This window comes from Cyclopterus lumpus, chromosome 4 (genome assembly GCF_009769545.1).
Source record: "Cyclopterus lumpus isolate fCycLum1 chromosome 4, fCycLum1.pri, whole genome shotgun sequence".
NCBI lineage: Eukaryota > Metazoa > Chordata > Actinopteri > Perciformes > Cyclopteridae > Cyclopterus > Cyclopterus lumpus.
The window spans coordinates 27,887,783-27,905,382 of record NC_046969.1 but is presented as its reverse complement, the minus strand read 5'-3'; the positions used below and the strand labels follow the sequence as shown (position 1 = coordinate 27,905,382).

The 17,600-nt window shown below is 45.3% G+C and overlaps 2 protein-coding genes across 6 annotated transcripts in view; one reads left to right on the top strand and one right to left on the bottom strand.

Annotated features, from left to right (window-relative positions):
- The window catches only part of trmt13 (tRNA methyltransferase 13 homolog), a 10,815-nt gene extending 3,763 nt beyond the window's left edge, over positions 1 to 7,052 (top strand). Inside the window, exons 7-12 of one of the 5 annotated variants that reach the window (XM_034530161.1) lie at positions 527 to 712; positions 838 to 910; positions 978 to 1,052; positions 1,161 to 1,482; positions 2,096 to 2,222; positions 6,762 to 7,052. In XM_034530161.1, coding sequence (XP_034386052.1) covers positions 527 to 712; positions 838 to 910; positions 978 to 1,052; positions 1,161 to 1,482; positions 2,096 to 2,222; positions 6,762 to 6,845 — 867 coding nt within the window. In that variant the 3' untranslated portion in view covers positions 6,846 to 7,052. Of the gene's footprint in view, positions 1 to 526; positions 713 to 837; positions 911 to 977; positions 1,053 to 1,127; positions 1,483 to 2,095; positions 2,784 to 6,616; positions 6,703 to 6,761 lie in introns of those variants that run through there. The other 4 variants (XM_034530159.1, XM_034530163.1, XM_034530162.1 and 1 more) reach the window with 4 other exon arrangements.
- On the bottom strand, positions 6,608 to 15,862 carry lrrc39 (leucine rich repeat containing 39). The gene is made up of 7 exons (XM_034530164.1): positions 15,741 to 15,862; positions 14,357 to 14,465; positions 14,111 to 14,267; positions 13,844 to 13,980; positions 13,591 to 13,736; positions 13,363 to 13,515; positions 6,608 to 6,809 (listed from the first exon to the last, which is right to left on the bottom strand). Exons 1-7 carry the CDS (start codon positions 15,860 to 15,862, stop codon positions 6,611 to 6,613), a joined length of 1,023 nt encoding a protein of 340 aa, XP_034386055.1. The 3' UTR covers positions 6,608 to 6,610.
- Between the last annotated feature and the right edge of the window lie 1,738 nt (positions 15,863 to 17,600).

Below are 17,600 nucleotides of genomic sequence, written 5' to 3'. Positions count from 1 at the left end.
CAAACCCCCACACACAATTCAAAATAAAATAATTATATTTTAAAGGAAAACGAAAAAAGCAGGGTTGTCATATTTAGTTTGACTGTAAAAATAATTTACAGTGAATAATTGGAGTAAACTCATGAGCAAGAACAGCTGACGTGGTGATGTCATCAAGTTCGCTGCTGTTCCAGCTGCAGAAAGACCGTCCTGCGTCCTCTGGAGTCAGAGTCCTGTTTAAGAGTCCTGAACCAGGAGCAGGACTTGTGGTTAACTCTGGGTTTCAGTCCTACGACCATGTTAGAGATAAGAGATCAACTCGTATATAAGCTCCGCCTACCGACCAATCAGAGCTTGGTACATTGATGGTAAATACATCTCCACGGTGTGCAGCATCAGTTGGTGATCTACCATTAAGACGTAGGACTGAAACCCAGAGTTAACCACAAATCCTGATCCTGGTTCCGGACCCAGGACTGTGACCTTGAACGGGTGAGGAGGCAGAGCCTCAGTTGTCGTCTCGCTCTCACCTGTCAGGTGTGTCCAGTCCTCTCTCTTAGGTCACCTGGAGGCGCTGGGGCTGCTGGGAAGGGGGCGGTGCTTCGTGGAGTTCGGAGCAGGTCGTGGGAAACTATCTCACTGGATCCACGAAGCCCTGAAGACCAGAGACCATGTGAAGACCTGTAAGGACCTGCAGCTTCTGCTGGTGGAGCGCTGCAGCACCCGCTTCAAGGCAAGAAAAACCTCATTAGTCTAGATTCCTGAAGTGGACCAGCAGAGGGTGCCATAATCCACTCTTTCATGTTTTATGAAGTCAATCAGCTCTGATCTGGTCTGCTCTGGTCTCATCTGGTTCAGGTGGATGGGAAACATCAGGATACTGGAGTTGAGTTTGAAAGGCTGCAGGTCGACATTCAGCATCTGGATTTAAGTAAGAGACCACCATCTGGAGACTCTGTGTGGTTCTACTTTGAGTCTTCTGACTCTCGTGTCTCCAGGTAAAGTGCAGCTGCTCACACAGAAGAAGCTTCCGCTGGTTGGAGTTGGAAAACACCTGTGTGGAGCAGCGACAGGTGAGAGCCATCCCTTACTCTGATTGGCTTCCAGGAAAGAGGCTGTTGACTCAGCTGGTCTGTCTCTGATCTCAGATCTCGCTCTGCGCTGTCTGTTGGAAACACCAGGACTCAGAAAGGAGGTCCAGCCACCACGAAAACGCCTCAAAACTCCAGAATCTAGTCCTGGTCCAGACTCTGGTCCCGGTCCGGTGCTGGGCCTGGCGGTGGCGCTGTGCTGCCACCATCGCTGCGAGTGGCGTCACTATGTCGGGCAGCAGTTCTTCCTGCAGAAAGGGCTTGGAGCGGCAGAGTTCTCAGCTTTCTGTCGGATGTCCAGCTGGGCCACGTGTGGACCGGCCAATCGGGGCCCTGCATCTCGGGCCGGGACCAATCAGGGAAGAGACGATGAAGAGCACGAACCGGCGGAGAAGACGGACGCAGTCAGCGGGTAAACATTTCTTCATTTGAGATCTTCTCTAGTTCACGAGTCAGTTTCAGTTTGAGAGTCCTCTTTTCTAGTTCACGAGTCAGTTTCAGAGTCCTCTTCTCTAGTTCATGAGTCAGTTTCAGTTTGAGAGTCCTCTTCTCTAGTTCATGAGTCAGTTTCAGTTTGAGAGTCCTCTTCTCTAGTTCATGAGTCAGTTTCTAGTTCACAAGTCAGTTTCAGAGTCCTCTTCTCTAGTTCACGATCCAGTTTCAGTTTCAGAGTCTTCTTCTCTAGTTCACGAGTCAGTTTCAGAGTCTTCTTTCATGAGCCAGTTTCAGAGTCCTCTTCTCTAGTTCACGAGTCAGTTTCAGTTTCAGAGTCCTCTTCTCTAGTTCACGAGTCAGTTTCAGAGTCCTCTTCTCTAGTTCACGAGTCAGTTTCAGTTTCAGAGTCCTCTTCTCTAGTTCACGAGTCAGTTTCTAGTTCACGAGTCAGTTTCAGAGTTTCAGAGTCCTCTTCTCTAGTTCACGAGTCAGTTTCAGAGTCCTCTTCTCTAGTTCACGAGTCAGTTTCAGAGTTTCAGAGTCCTCTTCTCTAGTTCACGAGTCAGTTTCAGAGTCTTCTTCCTCGGCAGCTTCCTGTCGTTGGAGGAGCGCGAGCAGCTCGGTCGTCTCTGCAAACGGCTGATTGATGGCGGCAGACTTCACTTCCTGGAGACCAACGGATTCCTCAGCAAGTTGACGTGTTACGTAGACCGAGAGGTGACCCTGGAGAACGTGCTGCTGACCGCCGTGCCCTCAAACTAACCACAGAGACACAAACTACACACAGAGAGACAAACTACACACAGAGAGACACAAACTACACACAGAGAGACACAAACTACACACAGAGAGACACAAACTACACACAGAGAGACAAACTACACACACAGAGACACAAACTACACACAGAGAGACAAACTACACACAGAGAGACACAAACTACACACAGAGACACAAACTACACACAGAGAGACACAAACTACACACAGAGACAAACTACACACAGAGAGACAAACTACACACAGAGACACAAACTACACACAGAGAGACAAACTACACACAGAGACAAACTACACACAGAGAGACAAACTACACACAGAGACACAAACTACACACAGAGAGACAAACTACACACACAGAGTCACAAACTACACACAGAGAGACACAAACTACACACAGAGAGACACAAACTACACACAGAGAGACACAAACTACACACAGAGACACAAACTACACACAGAGAGACACAAACTACACACAGAGACACAAACTACACACAGAGAGACAAACTACACACAGAGAGACACAAACTACACACAGAGACACAAACTACACACAGAGACACAAACTACACACAGAGAGACACAAACTACACACAGAGAGACACAAACTACACACAGAGAGACACAAACTACACACAGAGAGACAAACTACACACAGAGAGACAAACTACACACAGAGAGACACAAACTACACACAGAGAGACACAAACTACACACAGAGACACAAACTACACACAGAGAGACACAAACTACACACAGAGAGACACAAACTACACACAGAGACACAAACTACACACAGAGAGACACAAACTACACACAGAGAGACAAACTACACACAGAGACAAACTACACACAGAGAGACACAAACTACACACAGAGAGACAAACTACACACACAGAGGCACAAACTACACACAGAGAGACACAAACTACACACAGAGAGACACAAACTACACACAGAGAGACACAAACTACACACAGAGACACAAACTACACACAGAGAGACACAAACTACACACAGAGAGACAAACTACACACACAGAGACACAAACTACACACAGAGACACAAACTACACACAGAGAGACAAACTACACACAGAGAGACACAAACTACACACAGAGACACAAACTACACACAGAGAGACAAACTACACACAGAGACACAAACTACACACAGAGAGACAAACTACACACAGAGACAAACTACACACAGAGACACAAACTACACACAGAGAGACACAAACTACACACAGAGACACAAACTACACACAGAGACAAACTACACACAGAGACACAAACTACACACAGAGACACAAACTACACACAGAGAGACAAACTACACACAGAGAGACAAACTACACACAGAGAGACAAACTACACACAGAGAGACAAACTACACACAGAGAGACAAACTACACACAGAGACACAAACTACACACAGAGACACAAACTACACACAGAGACACAAACTACACACAGAGAGACACAAACTACACACAGAGAGACAAACTACACACAGAGAGACACAAACTACACACAGAGAGACACAAACTACACACAGAGAGACACAAACTACACACAGAGAGACACAAACTACACACAGAGAGACACAAACTACACACAGAGAGACACAAACTACACACAGAGAGACAAACTACACACAGAGAGACACAAACTACACACAGAGAGACAAACTACACACACAGAGACACAAACTACACACAGAGAGACACAAACTACACACAGAGAGACACAAACTACACACAGAGACACAAACTACACACAGAGAGACAAACTACACACAGAGAGACACAAACTACACACAGAGAGACACAAACTACACACAGAGAGACAAACTACACACAGAGACACAAACTACACACAGAGAGACACAAACTACACACAGAGACACAAACTACACACAGAGAGACAAACTACACACAGAGACACAAACTACACACAGAGACACAAACTACACACAGAGAGACAAACTACACACAGAGAGACACAAACTACACACAGAGAGACACAAACTACACACAGAGAGACAAACTACACACAGAGAGACAAACTACACACAGAGAGACAAACTACACACAGAGACACAAACTACACACAGAGAGACACAAACTACACACAGAGACACAAACTACACACAGAGAGACAAACTACACACAGAGAGACACAAACTACACACAGAGAGACACAAACTACACACAGAGACACAAACTACACACAGAGACACAAACTACACACAGAGAGACAAACTACACACAGAGAGACAAACTACACACAGAGAGACACAAACTACACACAGAGACACAAACTACACACAGAGAGACAAACTACACACAGAGACAAACTACACACAGAGAGACACACTACACACAGAGAGACACAAACTACACACAGAGACACAAACTACACACAGAGAGACAAACTACACACAGAGAGAGACAAACTACACACAGAGACAAACTACACACAGAGAGACACAACCTACACACAGAGACAAACTACACACAGAGAGACACAAACTACACACAGAGAGACAAACTACACACAGAGACACAAACTAACCACAGAGAGACAAACTACACACAGAGAGACACAAACTACACACAGAGAGACAAACTACACACAGAGACACAAACTACACACAGAGAGACACAAACTACACACAGAGACACAAACTACACACAGAGAGACCAACTACACACAGAGAGACACAAACTACACACAGAGACACAAACTACACACAGAGAGACACAAACTACACACAGAGACACAAACTAACCACAGAGAGACAAACTACACACAGAGACACAAACTACACACAGAGAGACAAACTACACACAGAGAGACACAAACTACACACAGAGACACAAACTACACACAGAGAGACAAACTACACACAGAGAGACACACTACACACAGAGAGACACAAACTACACACAGAGACAAACTACACACAGAGACACAAACTAACCACAGAGAGACAAACTACACACAGAGAGACAAACTACACACAGAGAGACAAACTACACACAGACACAAACTACACACAGAGACACAAACTAAACACAGAGAGACAAACTACACACAGAGAGACACAACCTTCACACAGAGAGACAAACTACACACAGAGACACAAACTACACACAGAGAGACAAACTAAACACAGAGACACAAACTACACACAGAGAGACAAACTACACACAGAGACACAAACTACACACAGAGAGACAAACTACACACAGAGAGACACAACCTTCACACAGAGAGACACAAACTACACACAGAGAGACAAACTACACACATAGACACAAACTACACACAGAGAGACAAACTACACACAGAGAGACACAAACTACACACAGAGACACAAACTACACACAGAGAGACACAAACTACACACAGAGACACAAACTACACACAGAGAGACACAAACTACACACAGAGAGACAAAAACTACACACAGAGACACAAACTACACACAGAGAGACACAAACTACACACAGAGACACAAACTACACACAGAGACAAACTACACACAGAGAGACACAAACTACACACAGAGACACAAACTACACAGAGAGACACAAACTACACACAGAGACACAAACTACACACAGAGAGACAAACTACACACAGAGACACACAAACTACACACAGAGACACAAACTACACACAGAGAGACACAAACTACACACAGAGAGACAAACTACACACAGAGAGACACAAACTACACACAGAGACACAAACTACACACAGAGACACAAACTACACACAGAGAGACAAACTACACACAGAGACAAACTAAACACAGAGACACAAACTACACACAGTGAAGCTCCAGAGACACAAAATACACACAGAGACACAAACTAAACACAGAGAAGCTCCAGAGACACAAACTTTACACAGAGACACAAACTACACACAGAGACACAAACTACAGACACAAACTACACACAGAGACACCAACTACACAGAGACACAAACTACAGACACAAACTACACACAGAGAGACACAAACTACACACAGAGAGACACAAACTACACACAGAGACACAAACTACAGACACAAACTACACACAGAGACACAAACTACACACCGCAGGTTCAACAAAAGGATTTTTATTTTGGATTGGAATGAAAATGTGTTTGACTGGTTGATTTTGTAATAAATGTTTTCAATGTGTAAACATGTCTTAATAATTGAACTCGATTTAAGAACCTTGAAGTTTGAAGTTAGAAATTAATGTTTTTATTTCAAGTATCAAACAAACGATGAACAAAAGGTGAAGATTATCATTGTTACTTAAAGATTCTCAGGTAAACCCTTGGTTCTTTGATGTTGAGCTCTCTTTCTGGCCTCCTGGATGTAGACCTGCATGAACTCTCGTCCAAACATCTCTCTGTCGTCGTCGTCGTCTTCGTCTTCGTCTTCGTCCTCCTTCTTCTTCCTGCAGGGCAGCGTCACGTCCAGAGACAGAGGGTTGGCCCGGAAGTTCACAAACCTGCTTCAAAAGAAACAAACGTCTGATAGACCGTAGACTGACCTGAAGACTGACTGACCTGAAGACAGACTTACTGACCTGAATACTGACTAACCTGAAGACAGACTGACCTGAATACAGACTGACTGACCCGAAGATGGACAGAATGACCCGAATTTGCATGTGTACAGATTGTAAAGCCCTCTGAGGCAAATTTGTGATATTGGGCTATATCAAATAAACTGAATTTCTCCTCCGGGATGCTTTGAGTTGATGGACTGACATTTTTTGATTGTTTAAATTTAATGGAGCCCTCTGTGGTGCTGGTGCTGGAAGAATAAACCCACCCTTTTTACTTTATAAACGTCTGTGTGGGTCTCTTTTCCAGCCTCTCGTGCACTGCCCCACCCTAGCTTGCCCTAGGGACAACCTGTGACGCTACAAGACATACTGACCTGAAGACATACTGACCTAAAGACAGACTGACCTGAAGACTGACTGACCTGAAGACATACTGACCTAAAGACAGACTGACATGAAGACAGACTGACCTGAAGACATACTGACCTAAAGACATACTGACCTGAAGACTGACTGACCTGAAGACATACTGACCTAAAGACAGACTGACATGAAGACTGACTGACCTGAAGACATACTGACCTGAAGACAGACTGACCTGAAGACTGACTGACCTGAAGACATACTGACCTAAAGACAGACTGACATGAAGACAGACTGACATGAAGACAGACTGACCTGAAGACTGACTGACCTGAAGACAGACTGACCTGAAGACTGACTGACCTGAAGACATACTGACCTAAAGACAGACTGACCTGAAGACAGATTGACCTGAAGACTGACTGACCTGAAGACATACTGACCTAAAGACAGACTGACCTGAAGACTGACTGACCTGAAGACATACTGACCTAAAGACATACTGACCTGAAGACTGACTGACCTGAAGACATACTGACCTGAAGACTGACTGACCTGAAGACATACTGACCTAAAGACAGACTGACCTGAAGACTGACTGACCTGAAGACTGACTGACCTGAAGACAGACTGACCTAAAGACATACTGACCTGAAGACTGACTGACCTGAAGACATACTGACCTGAAGACTGACTGACCTAAAGACAGACTGACCTAAAGACAGACTGACCTGAAGACTGACTGACCTAAAGACAGACTGACCTGAAGACATACTGACCTGAAGACAGACTGACCTGAAGACTGACTGACCTGAAGACTGACTGACCTAAAGACAGACTGACCTGAAGACAGACTGACCTGAAGACTGACTGACCTAAAGACATACTGACTGACCTGAAGACATACTTTCTGACCTGAAGACAGGCTAACCCGAAGATGGACAGAATGACCTGAAGTCGTATGTGTACAGATTGTAAAGCCCTCTGAGACAAATTTGTGATATTGGGCTATATAAAATAAACTGAATTGAAAGATGGACAGACTGACTTGAAGACAGTGCATCTGAGTCCACTGATTTCTGGGACTTCCTGTATCTTGCTGAGTATATTCTTTAAAGAGGTTTCTCTGCTATATTACTACTGTATCTGCTGTATTTAGTTATACTAGAATGCTAGTCTGTACTGTCTTTCTAATTTGAACATTTTGAGCTACGATTTCTTGCTTTTTTACACAAGTGTCTGAAAAGTCAACCAAACCAGCTAGGACTGAAGTATTTGCTCTGTAATCCAAATCTACTAGTGACTAAACTTTATTCTACTTTTTACCTTGAGGTAAACTGATCTTTGTCCTTAATCAGTTTGGCAAGAATTTCACATTCTAGCAAACTGAGACTTCACTGGTGGAAAGGTATCCCCTGCCTGAGTGCCGACTCTTACCAGTATCGATCGATAAGTGGGCAATTCCTTCAACGACCTGTGGGCGGGCTCATCACAGCTGTAACCAATTACCGCCAACTCAGGTGTATAACCGGGTTGGGGCTTGTAGCTTCAGCTGAAGCCTCCTCATATGAAGACTCGGAGGATAAAGACCTAGGAGTCTTTCGTTGGAGTCAAGACTCGGAGGATAACGACCTAGGAGTCTTTCGTGGGAGTCAAGACTCGGAAGATAAAGACCTAGGAGTTTTTCTTTGGAGTCTTCGGTGGTGGCTGAGGGCGGCTGAGTATAAACATTTCTCTGTGATAATGTGTTTTCTTTCCATAACTGTGTGCACATCTACTCGTAGATACTATCGACTGCGGACTCGGTCACATATGCATCAAAATCCCTCCTCTCTTATTTACCCCACCCGCTCCACACAGACCCAGCACCTCGTCACAGGGGGCCTCTGGAACTGCCAGTCAGCTAACCGCAAGGCGGACTTCATCTCTGGCTTCGCTATCAAGCAATCGCTGGACTTCCTGGCTCTCACTGAGACTTGGATCACACCAGACAACACATCAACCCCTGCTGCTCTCTCCTTCACCTTCATCCACACACCCAGACCCTCTGGTCGGGGTGGTGGCACAGGTCTACTCATCTCACCCAAATGGAGTTTTGCTCTCTACCCGCTTCCATTTACCCCACTGTCTTTTGAGTTTCATGCAGTGACGGTTACTCATCCGGTTCATCTAACCATTGTCGTTCTCTACCGTCCTCCTGGCTCCTTGGGAGACTTCTTGGAAGAACTAGACGTCCTCCTATCAAACTTCCCAGAAAACGGCCCCCCGCTCATCCTTCTGGGTGACTTTAACATCCAGACAGAGAAGTCATGTGACCTGCTACTCTTACTGTCTTCCTTTGCTCCCTCTCTCAGTCCTTCCCCTCCTACTCACAAAACTGGCAACCACCTTGACTATATTATCACCAGAAACTGCTCCACATCTAACCTCACTGTAACTCCACTTCATCCGCACCCTCTCACCCTCTCTGGCCTCCTCTGTTCTGTCAGCCCTCCTTTCAACCGATTCCTTCTCACTCATGCAGCCTAACTTTGCCACTGACACTCTCCTCTCTACGCTGTCTTCCTCTCTTGATTCTCTCTGTCCTCTTACGACTCTAAAGGTCCTCAAGTCCTCTTCCGACTCTAAAGGTCCTCAAGTGAGGCACTATGCGAGCATCGGAAAGGAAATGGCGAAAATCCAAACACACCAGCGACCTGCTTGCCTATCAATCTCTTCTCTCCTCCTTTTCTGCGTCCATCTCTGCAGCCAAAAGTCTGTTCTACCAATCCAGAATCGAATCCTCTTTTTCTAACCCCAAAAAGCTCTTCTCAATTTTTGCCAACCTCCTTGACCCCCCTGGTCCCCCCCCTCCCTCCACCCTTCTACCAAGCCACTTTGTTGACTACTTTACAAAAAAGATAGACGACATATGCTCTTCATTTACTAATCCATCTTCCATAACTACACCTCCAGTAACTTCACCTTCTTCCCCCTTGTTTTCCTCTTTTATCCCCCGGTCTCCTAATCAAGTTCTTACCTTGGTAACCTCTGACCCCCCAACCACCTGCCCCCTTGACCCCATCCCGTCTCACATTCTCCAGTCTATTGCTCCTGACCTTCTTCCCTTTCTCACCCATCTTATTAACACCTCCCTCTCAACCGGCTGTTTCCCTAACTCTCTGAAGGAGGCGGAGTCAACCCTCTCCTGAAGAAACCCACTCTCGACCCATCTGAAGTCAACAACTACAAACCTGAAGTCAACAACTACAGACCTGTTTCTCTCCTCCCTTTCCTTTCCAAAACTCTAGAGTGAGCTATCTTTAACCAAGTCTCCTCCTTTCTCCACAGTAACAACCTTCTAGACCCCCACCAGTCCAGATTTAAGGCAGGCCACTCAACAGAGACTGCCCTCCTTGCTGTCTCTGAGCAGCTTCACACTGCTAGAGCAGCCTCTCTCTCCTCTGTCCTTATCCTTCTAGACCTTTCCGCTGCCTTTGACACAGTGAACCACCAGATCCTCATGTCCTCCCTCCAGGACCTGGTATCTCAGGCACCGCGCTATCACTCTTCTCATCCTACCTCACCGACCGCTCTTACCGGGTAACCTGGAGAGGATCTGTGTCTGAGCCTTGTCCTCTGACTACTGGGGTCCCTCAGGGCTCAGTCCTTGGTCCTCTTCTCTTCTCTCTGTACACCAACTTTCTCGGCTCTGTCATTTGCTCGCACGGCTTCACCTACCACAGCTATGCTGACGACACCCAACTGATCCTCTCGTTTCCCCAATCCAAAACACAGGTAGCAGCACGAATCTCTGCCTGTCTGACCGACATCTCTCAGTGGATGTCTGACTGACATCTCTCAGTGGATGTCTGACCGACATCTCTCAGTGGATGTCCGCACACCACCTGAAAAATTAACCCGGACAAGACTGAACTTCTCCTCCTTCCAGGAAAAGGCTCTCCCACCCACGACCTGACTATTAACTTCAACAACTCAGTGCTGGCTCCGACTGCCAGGAACCTCGGTGTGACACTCGACAGTCAACTCTCCCTGACTGCCAACATTACCGCAACAACACGCTCCTGTAGGTACATGCTGTACAACATCAGGAGAATACGACCTCTTCTCACTCAGAAGGCGACACAGGTTCTGGTCCAGGCTCTGGTCATCTCACAGCTAGTCTATTGCAACTCCCTCCTGGCAGGTCTACCTGCTAATGCCATCCGACCTCTACAGCTCATCCAGAATGCAGCTGCTCGACTGGTCTTTAACCTCCTAAATTTACCCACAATCCTCCGCTCCTCCGCGACCTTCACTGGTTACCGGTGGCTGCAGCATCCGCTTCAAAACATTGGTACATGCATACCGTGCTGTGAACAGATCGGGTCCGGTCTACATCCAGGACATTGTCAAACCGTACACCCCAGCTTGTTCACTTTGCTCGGCTTCTGCCAATCGGCTTGTAGCTCCTTCACTTCGAGCTAAACACTCAACAAAATCACGACTGTGGACCTGGGTATCTCAGGCACCGCGCTCTCACTCTTCTCATCCTATCTCACCGACCGCTCTTACCGGGTAACCTGGAGAGGATCTGTGTCTGAGCCTTGTCCTCTGACTACCGGGGTCCCTCAGGGTTCAGTCCTTGGTCCTCTTCTCTTCTCTCTGTACACCAACTCTCTTGGCTCTGTCATTCGCTCGCATGGCTTCACCTACCACAGCTATGCTGACGACACCCAACTGATCCTCTCGTTTCCCCAATCTGAAGCACGGGTAGCAGCACGAATCTCTGCCTGTCTGACCGACATCTCTCAGTGGATGTCCGCACACCACCTGAAAATTAACCCGGACAAGACTGAACTTCTCCTCCTTCCAGGAAAAGGCTCTCCCACCCACGACCTAACTATTAACTTCAACAACTCAGTGCTGGTTCCGACTCCGACTGCCAGGAACCTCGGAGTGACGCTCGACAGTCAACTCTCCCTGACTGCCAACATTGCCGCAATAACACGCTCCTGTAGGTACATGCTTTACAACATCAGGAGAATACGACCCCTTCTCACTCAGAAGGCGGCACAGGTTCTGGTCCAGGCTCTGGTCATCTCACGGCTGGACTATTGCAACTCCCTCTTGGCAGGTCTACCTGCTAATGCCATTCGACCTCTACAGCTCATCCAGAATGCAGCTGCTCGACTGGTCTTCAACCGACCGAAATTTACCCACACTACTCCGCTCCTCCGCGACCTTCACTGGTTACCGGTGGCCGCCCGCATCCGCTTCAAAACATTGGTACTTGCGTACCGTGCTGCGAACAGATCGGGTCCAGTCTACATCCAGGACATGGTCAAACCGTACACCCCAGCCCGTTCATTTCGCTCGGCTTCTGCCAATCTGCTTGTAGCTCCTTCACTTCGAGTTAAATCACGACTGTTTGCTGTGCTGGCTCCTCATTGGTGGAACGAGCTCCCCATTGACATCAGGACAGCAGAAAGTCTCTACATCTTCCGGCGCAAACTAAAAACACATCTCTTTCGACTATACCTTGAATAGGTAGCACTTAAATGCCGTAGTAGCACTTAAATGTCCCTTACCGATAGCACTTCAGTAGCACTTAAATGGCACTTACGGATAGTACTTTGTAGTTTAACTTTATTGAAGAAATTGTACTTGCTTGATTCTTGTTGTTCTGAGTTTGGACTCACGGTTTAATGCACTTATTGTAAGTCGCTTTGGATAAAAGAGTCAGCTAAATGACATGTAATGTAATGTAATGTTTGCTGTGCTGGCTCCTCATTGGTGGAACGAGCTTCCCATTGACATCAGGACAGCAGAAAGTCTCTACATCTTCCGGCGCAAACTAAAAACACATCTTTTTTGACTATACCTTGAATAGGGAAGGTAGAGCCGTAGTAGCACTCTAGTAGCACTTAAATGTCCCTCACCGATAACACTTTGTAGTTTAACACTTTAGTAGCCCTTAAATGTCTCTTACTGATAACACTCTATAGTTTAACGTTATTGAAGAAATTGTGCTTGATTCTTGTTGTTCTGAGTTTAGACTCATGGTTTAATGCACTTATTGTAAGTTTCGCTTTGGATAAAAGCGTCAGCTAAATGACATGTAATGTAATGTAAAGACAGAAAAAGAGACCTGAGGTTGGACATGTCCTCCATCAGTGGGGGGATGCCTGTGAGTCTGTTGCTGCTAAGGACCAGCGTGTCCAGACTCTTCATCCTGCTGATGTTTTCTGGAAGTTTCTCCAGTTGGTTTCTCTGTAGCCACAGAGTGTGCAGCGTCTCCATCCTGAGGACAAATAAATATCAATGTTCATTGGCTGAGGCAGATAGGGGCTGGGCATCAGATCTTTCTTTCACCCACCTGTTTATGTCTTCAGGTAAGTGCTGGAGTCGGTTTCCTCCCATGTCAAGCCACTGGATCGCTGGCAGCCCAACCACGCAGTCCGGTATGTAGGTGAAGTCGTTCATGGACAAGTCCAGGTGCTGAAGCTTCTTCAGGTTCCTCAACTGTGGTTCAGAGGACAGACCTCAAATCAGGTGGAACAAAGTGGGTTCTTAACTCCGGGTCTACAGGACCTGGTTCTTTGGAACCTTAATGAGGTAGTGCATGGTACCTGATCTGGTAGCTGGATCAGATCCCTGTTCATGGCCAGCTCCAGTCTCTCCAGACTCTCACAGCTGCTCAGTTCTTCAGGAACAAACTGGATTCTGTTGTAGCTCAGCAGGAGCTCTCTGAGCTGAGTCAGCTTCCCTAAGACCAGAGCCAGGACACAAAAGTGCAAACCGGAACTACAGGACATGAAATAGGTCTACAACCCTCAAATATGTGTTACAGTAAGAATTAAATAATGTTCTTTGGTAGAAGTTGGGTCTGTACTGACCGATCTGTTTGGGGATCTCTGTGACCCCGTTGCGGGACAAATCTAGAACCAAAAGGTTCTGGAAGCTGTTGATGAAGTGAGGGATCTTCTGCAGTCCGGTCCGGTGAATATGCCACTCATGGACCTGACTGAGCTGGACCAGACAGGCCGGCAATGTCTGGATGAGGGAGAGAAAAATTAAGATATGACGATGATGTAACATCAAGTCCATCTTGCACAGTCCACTTCCCCTGTGGGGGGTGTTACCTTCCACTCCTCCTGTTCGATTCGGAGGATGAGCCGTCCATCTTCTGTCTGCAGCTTCTGTTTAAGCCGAGCCAGAATTGCCCGGTCCTCCCAAACCCCAACACTCAGTCTGAACCAGGACATTAACCACAGGAAACATGACAGACCAGGACTAAGAGTGAACCAGAACATGAACCACATGAAACTTGACTAACGAGACAGACCAGAACTCAGTCTGAACTAGGACATGAACCACATGAACCTCTGAGGCAAATTTGTGATATTGGGCTATATAAACTGAATTGAATGAAACATGACAGACCAGGACTCAAACTGAACCATAAAAACAACATGACACAGTCACCTCATTTAAGAGTAGACTTAAGACTTTCCTCTTTGATAGTGCTTATAGTTAAAGCTGAACCAGGTTTGCCCTGGTCCAGCCCCTAGATATGCTGCTATAGGCTGCTGGGGGGTGTTTTAGGATACACTGATCACCTATCTACTCTTCTCTCTCTACTTATGGATGAACTTACATCTCTCCATTGCACCTTATTAACTCTACTTCTTTCCCGGAGTCTTTGAGGTTTCTCACCTCATAGGGTCGATTAGACCTGGCTGTGTCTGGAGCCGGCCCTGGCTCCAGTTCCCTGCCCCCTGTCTCCTTGCCCCTGCTTCCTGCCTCCTGCCCCTTGGCCCTGGCCTGGGCTTGGCCTCCTGCCTGATTGGCCCTGACCCCTTGGCCATGCCTCCTGCTTCATGGGCCCGGCCTCCTGCCTCCTTGGCCCTGCCTCCTGCCATGCCCCCCGCCTCTCTCTACCTCCTTCCGTTTCATGGATTGTGGAGGTCTGGATCGTGGTCCATGCCTACTACTCATTATTCATAATTTCTGTCATATTCATGTAATGTGTTTATGTAACTCTAACTTCATCTGGTCACATGACATCTATTCATCTGTCCATCCGGGGAGAGGGATCCTCCTCTGTTGCTCTACTGAAGGTTTCTTACCTTTTTTACCCTGAAAGGTGTTTTTCTGTTTTTGTTTTCAGGGATGTCGTATGTGTACAAATTATAAAGCCCTCTAATGGGAGGTTGTGATTTGTGATTCTGGGCACTGAATTTAATTGAATGTAAACAACATAAGAAAGGAGGTTCTGCTAACTCTAAATCCACCAGAGGGGCGTTCCAGTCTCATAATCTCCCTGACAGAGATAATAGCACTAATAATAATAATGTGCAGGAATGTTACATTTTACTACATTTGTATGTCTTAAAGAGCTGCTGTTCGCTCAACAAACACAGAAATCTGCTGAAAATAAGAGGATTTCACAAGAATGTTGCACAAGTTTTTTACAACCGCTTGAACCAATAGAATGAGCTCTCAGTAGAGGAGGTGGAGTCTGACCTCCCGGTGGCCCCGCCCCTGGTCTTCTTCCTCCTCTGCTCGTCTTCGTCATCCTGGATCCTGCTGATCCTCGTCTCCCACAGAGCTTTGATGGAGCTCACCGAGCTCACCACGGCCACCATGATGACCACTTCCTGTCAGCCGCGTGATGTCACAGATGTACAGGTAGGATGACCTCTGACCTGCAGCGACTTCCCCCCTCTGAGTGTCCTGGTGGATCATTTACAAGTCGGCTTGTTAGCTAAGCGTTCATGGAAAGACTTTACATACCAAAATATCATTTAAAATAATTTAACTTAAATAACTTAATATATTTATTAAAGAAAACAGACAATGAAATAACAACAACAAACACAATGAATTACATTTAAATTAAATAAAGAAATACATTATATTTCTATAATATATAAATGTATTTATTATTTAATAGAGTTGTAGTATCTGTGTGGTTCAGTTGTAGTCTTTGTAGTACAGTTGTAGTATCTGTGTGGTACAGTTGTAGTTCCGTTGTAGTCTATGTAGTACAGTTGTAGTCTTTGTAGTACAGTTGTAGTATCTGTGTGGTACAGTTGTAGTTCCGTTGTAGTCTATGTAGTACAGTTGTAGTCTTTGTAATACAGTTGTAGTATCTGTGTAGTACAGTTGTAGTCTTTGTAGTATAGTTGTAGTATCTGTGTGGTTCAGTTGTAGTCTTTGTAGTATCTGTGTGGTATAGTTGTAGTAAAGTTGTAGTACAGTTGGAGTCGATGTAGTACAGTTGTAGTAAAGGTGTAGTATATGTGTGGTACAGTTGTACTATAGTTGTAGTCTTTGTAGTACAGTTGTAGTAAAGGTGTAGTATATGTGTGGTATAGTTGTAGTCTTTGTAGTACAGTTGTAGTAAAGTTGTAGTAGCTGTGTAGTACAGTTGGAGTCTTTGTAGTTCAGTTGTAGTATCTGTGGTACGTTTGCAGTATAGTTGTAGTCTTTGTAGTACAGTTGTAGTATCTGTGGTACGTTTGCAGTATAGTTGTAGTCTTTGTAGTACAGTTGTACTATCTGTGTAGTTCAGTTGTAGTATAGTTGTAGTCTTTGTTGTAGTAAAGTTGTAGTATCTGTATGGTACCAGTTGTAGTCTTTGTAGTACAGTTGTAGTAAAGTTGTAGTCTTTGTAGTACAGTTGTAGTATCTGTGGTACAGTTGTATAGTTGTAGTCTTTGTTGTAGTAAAGTTGTAGTATCTGTATGTTACCAGTTGTAGTCTTTGTAGTACAGTTGTAGTATCTGTGTAGTTCAGTTGTAGTCTTTGTTGTAGTCTTTGTTGTAGTATAGTTGTAGTCTTTGTAGTACAGTTGTAGTATCTGTGTAGTTCAGTTGTAGTCTTTGTTGTAGTATAGTTGTAGTCTTTGTAGTACAGTTGTAGTCTTTGTTGTAGTATAGTTGTAGTATAGTTGTAGTCTTTGTAGTACAGTTGTAGTCTTTGTTGTAGTATAGTTGTAGTCTTTGTAGTACAGTTGTAGTCTTTGTTGTAGTCTTTGTTGTAGTCTTTGTTGTAGTATAGTTGTAGTATAGTTGTAGTCTTTGTTGTAGTATAGTTGTAGTCTTTGTTGTAGTATAGTTGTAGTCTTTGTTGTAGTATAGTTGTAGTCTTTGTTGTAGTATAGTTGTAGTCTTTGTTGTAGTCTTTATTGTAGTATAGTTGTAGTCTTTGTTGTAGTATAGTTGTAGTCTTTGTTGTAGTATAGTTGTAGTCTTTGTTGTAGTATAGTTGTAGTCTTTGTTGTAGTCGTTGTTGTAGTATAGTTGTAGTCTTTGTAGTTCAGTTGTAGTCTTTGTTGTAGTCTTTGTTGTAGTATAGTTGTAGTCTTTGTAGTACAGTTGT

What these genes read in the sequence shown, in the direction of transcription:
- lrrc39 (XM_034530164.1), bottom strand. Translation starts at nt 15,862, where the DNA reads ATGGTGGCCGTGGTGAGCTCGGTGAGCTCCATCAAAGCTCTGTGGGAG. An exon ending in AGAGATCCCCAAACAGATCG is followed by an intron (nt 13,981 to 14,110) that starts GTCAGTACAGAC and finishes CTCTGGTCTTAG; the next exon opens with GGAAGCTGACTCAGCTCAGA. An exon ending in TTACCTGAAGACATAAACAG is followed by an intron (nt 13,516 to 13,590) that starts GTGGGTGAAAGA and finishes ATTTGTCCTCAG; the next exon opens with GATGGAGACGCTGCACACTC.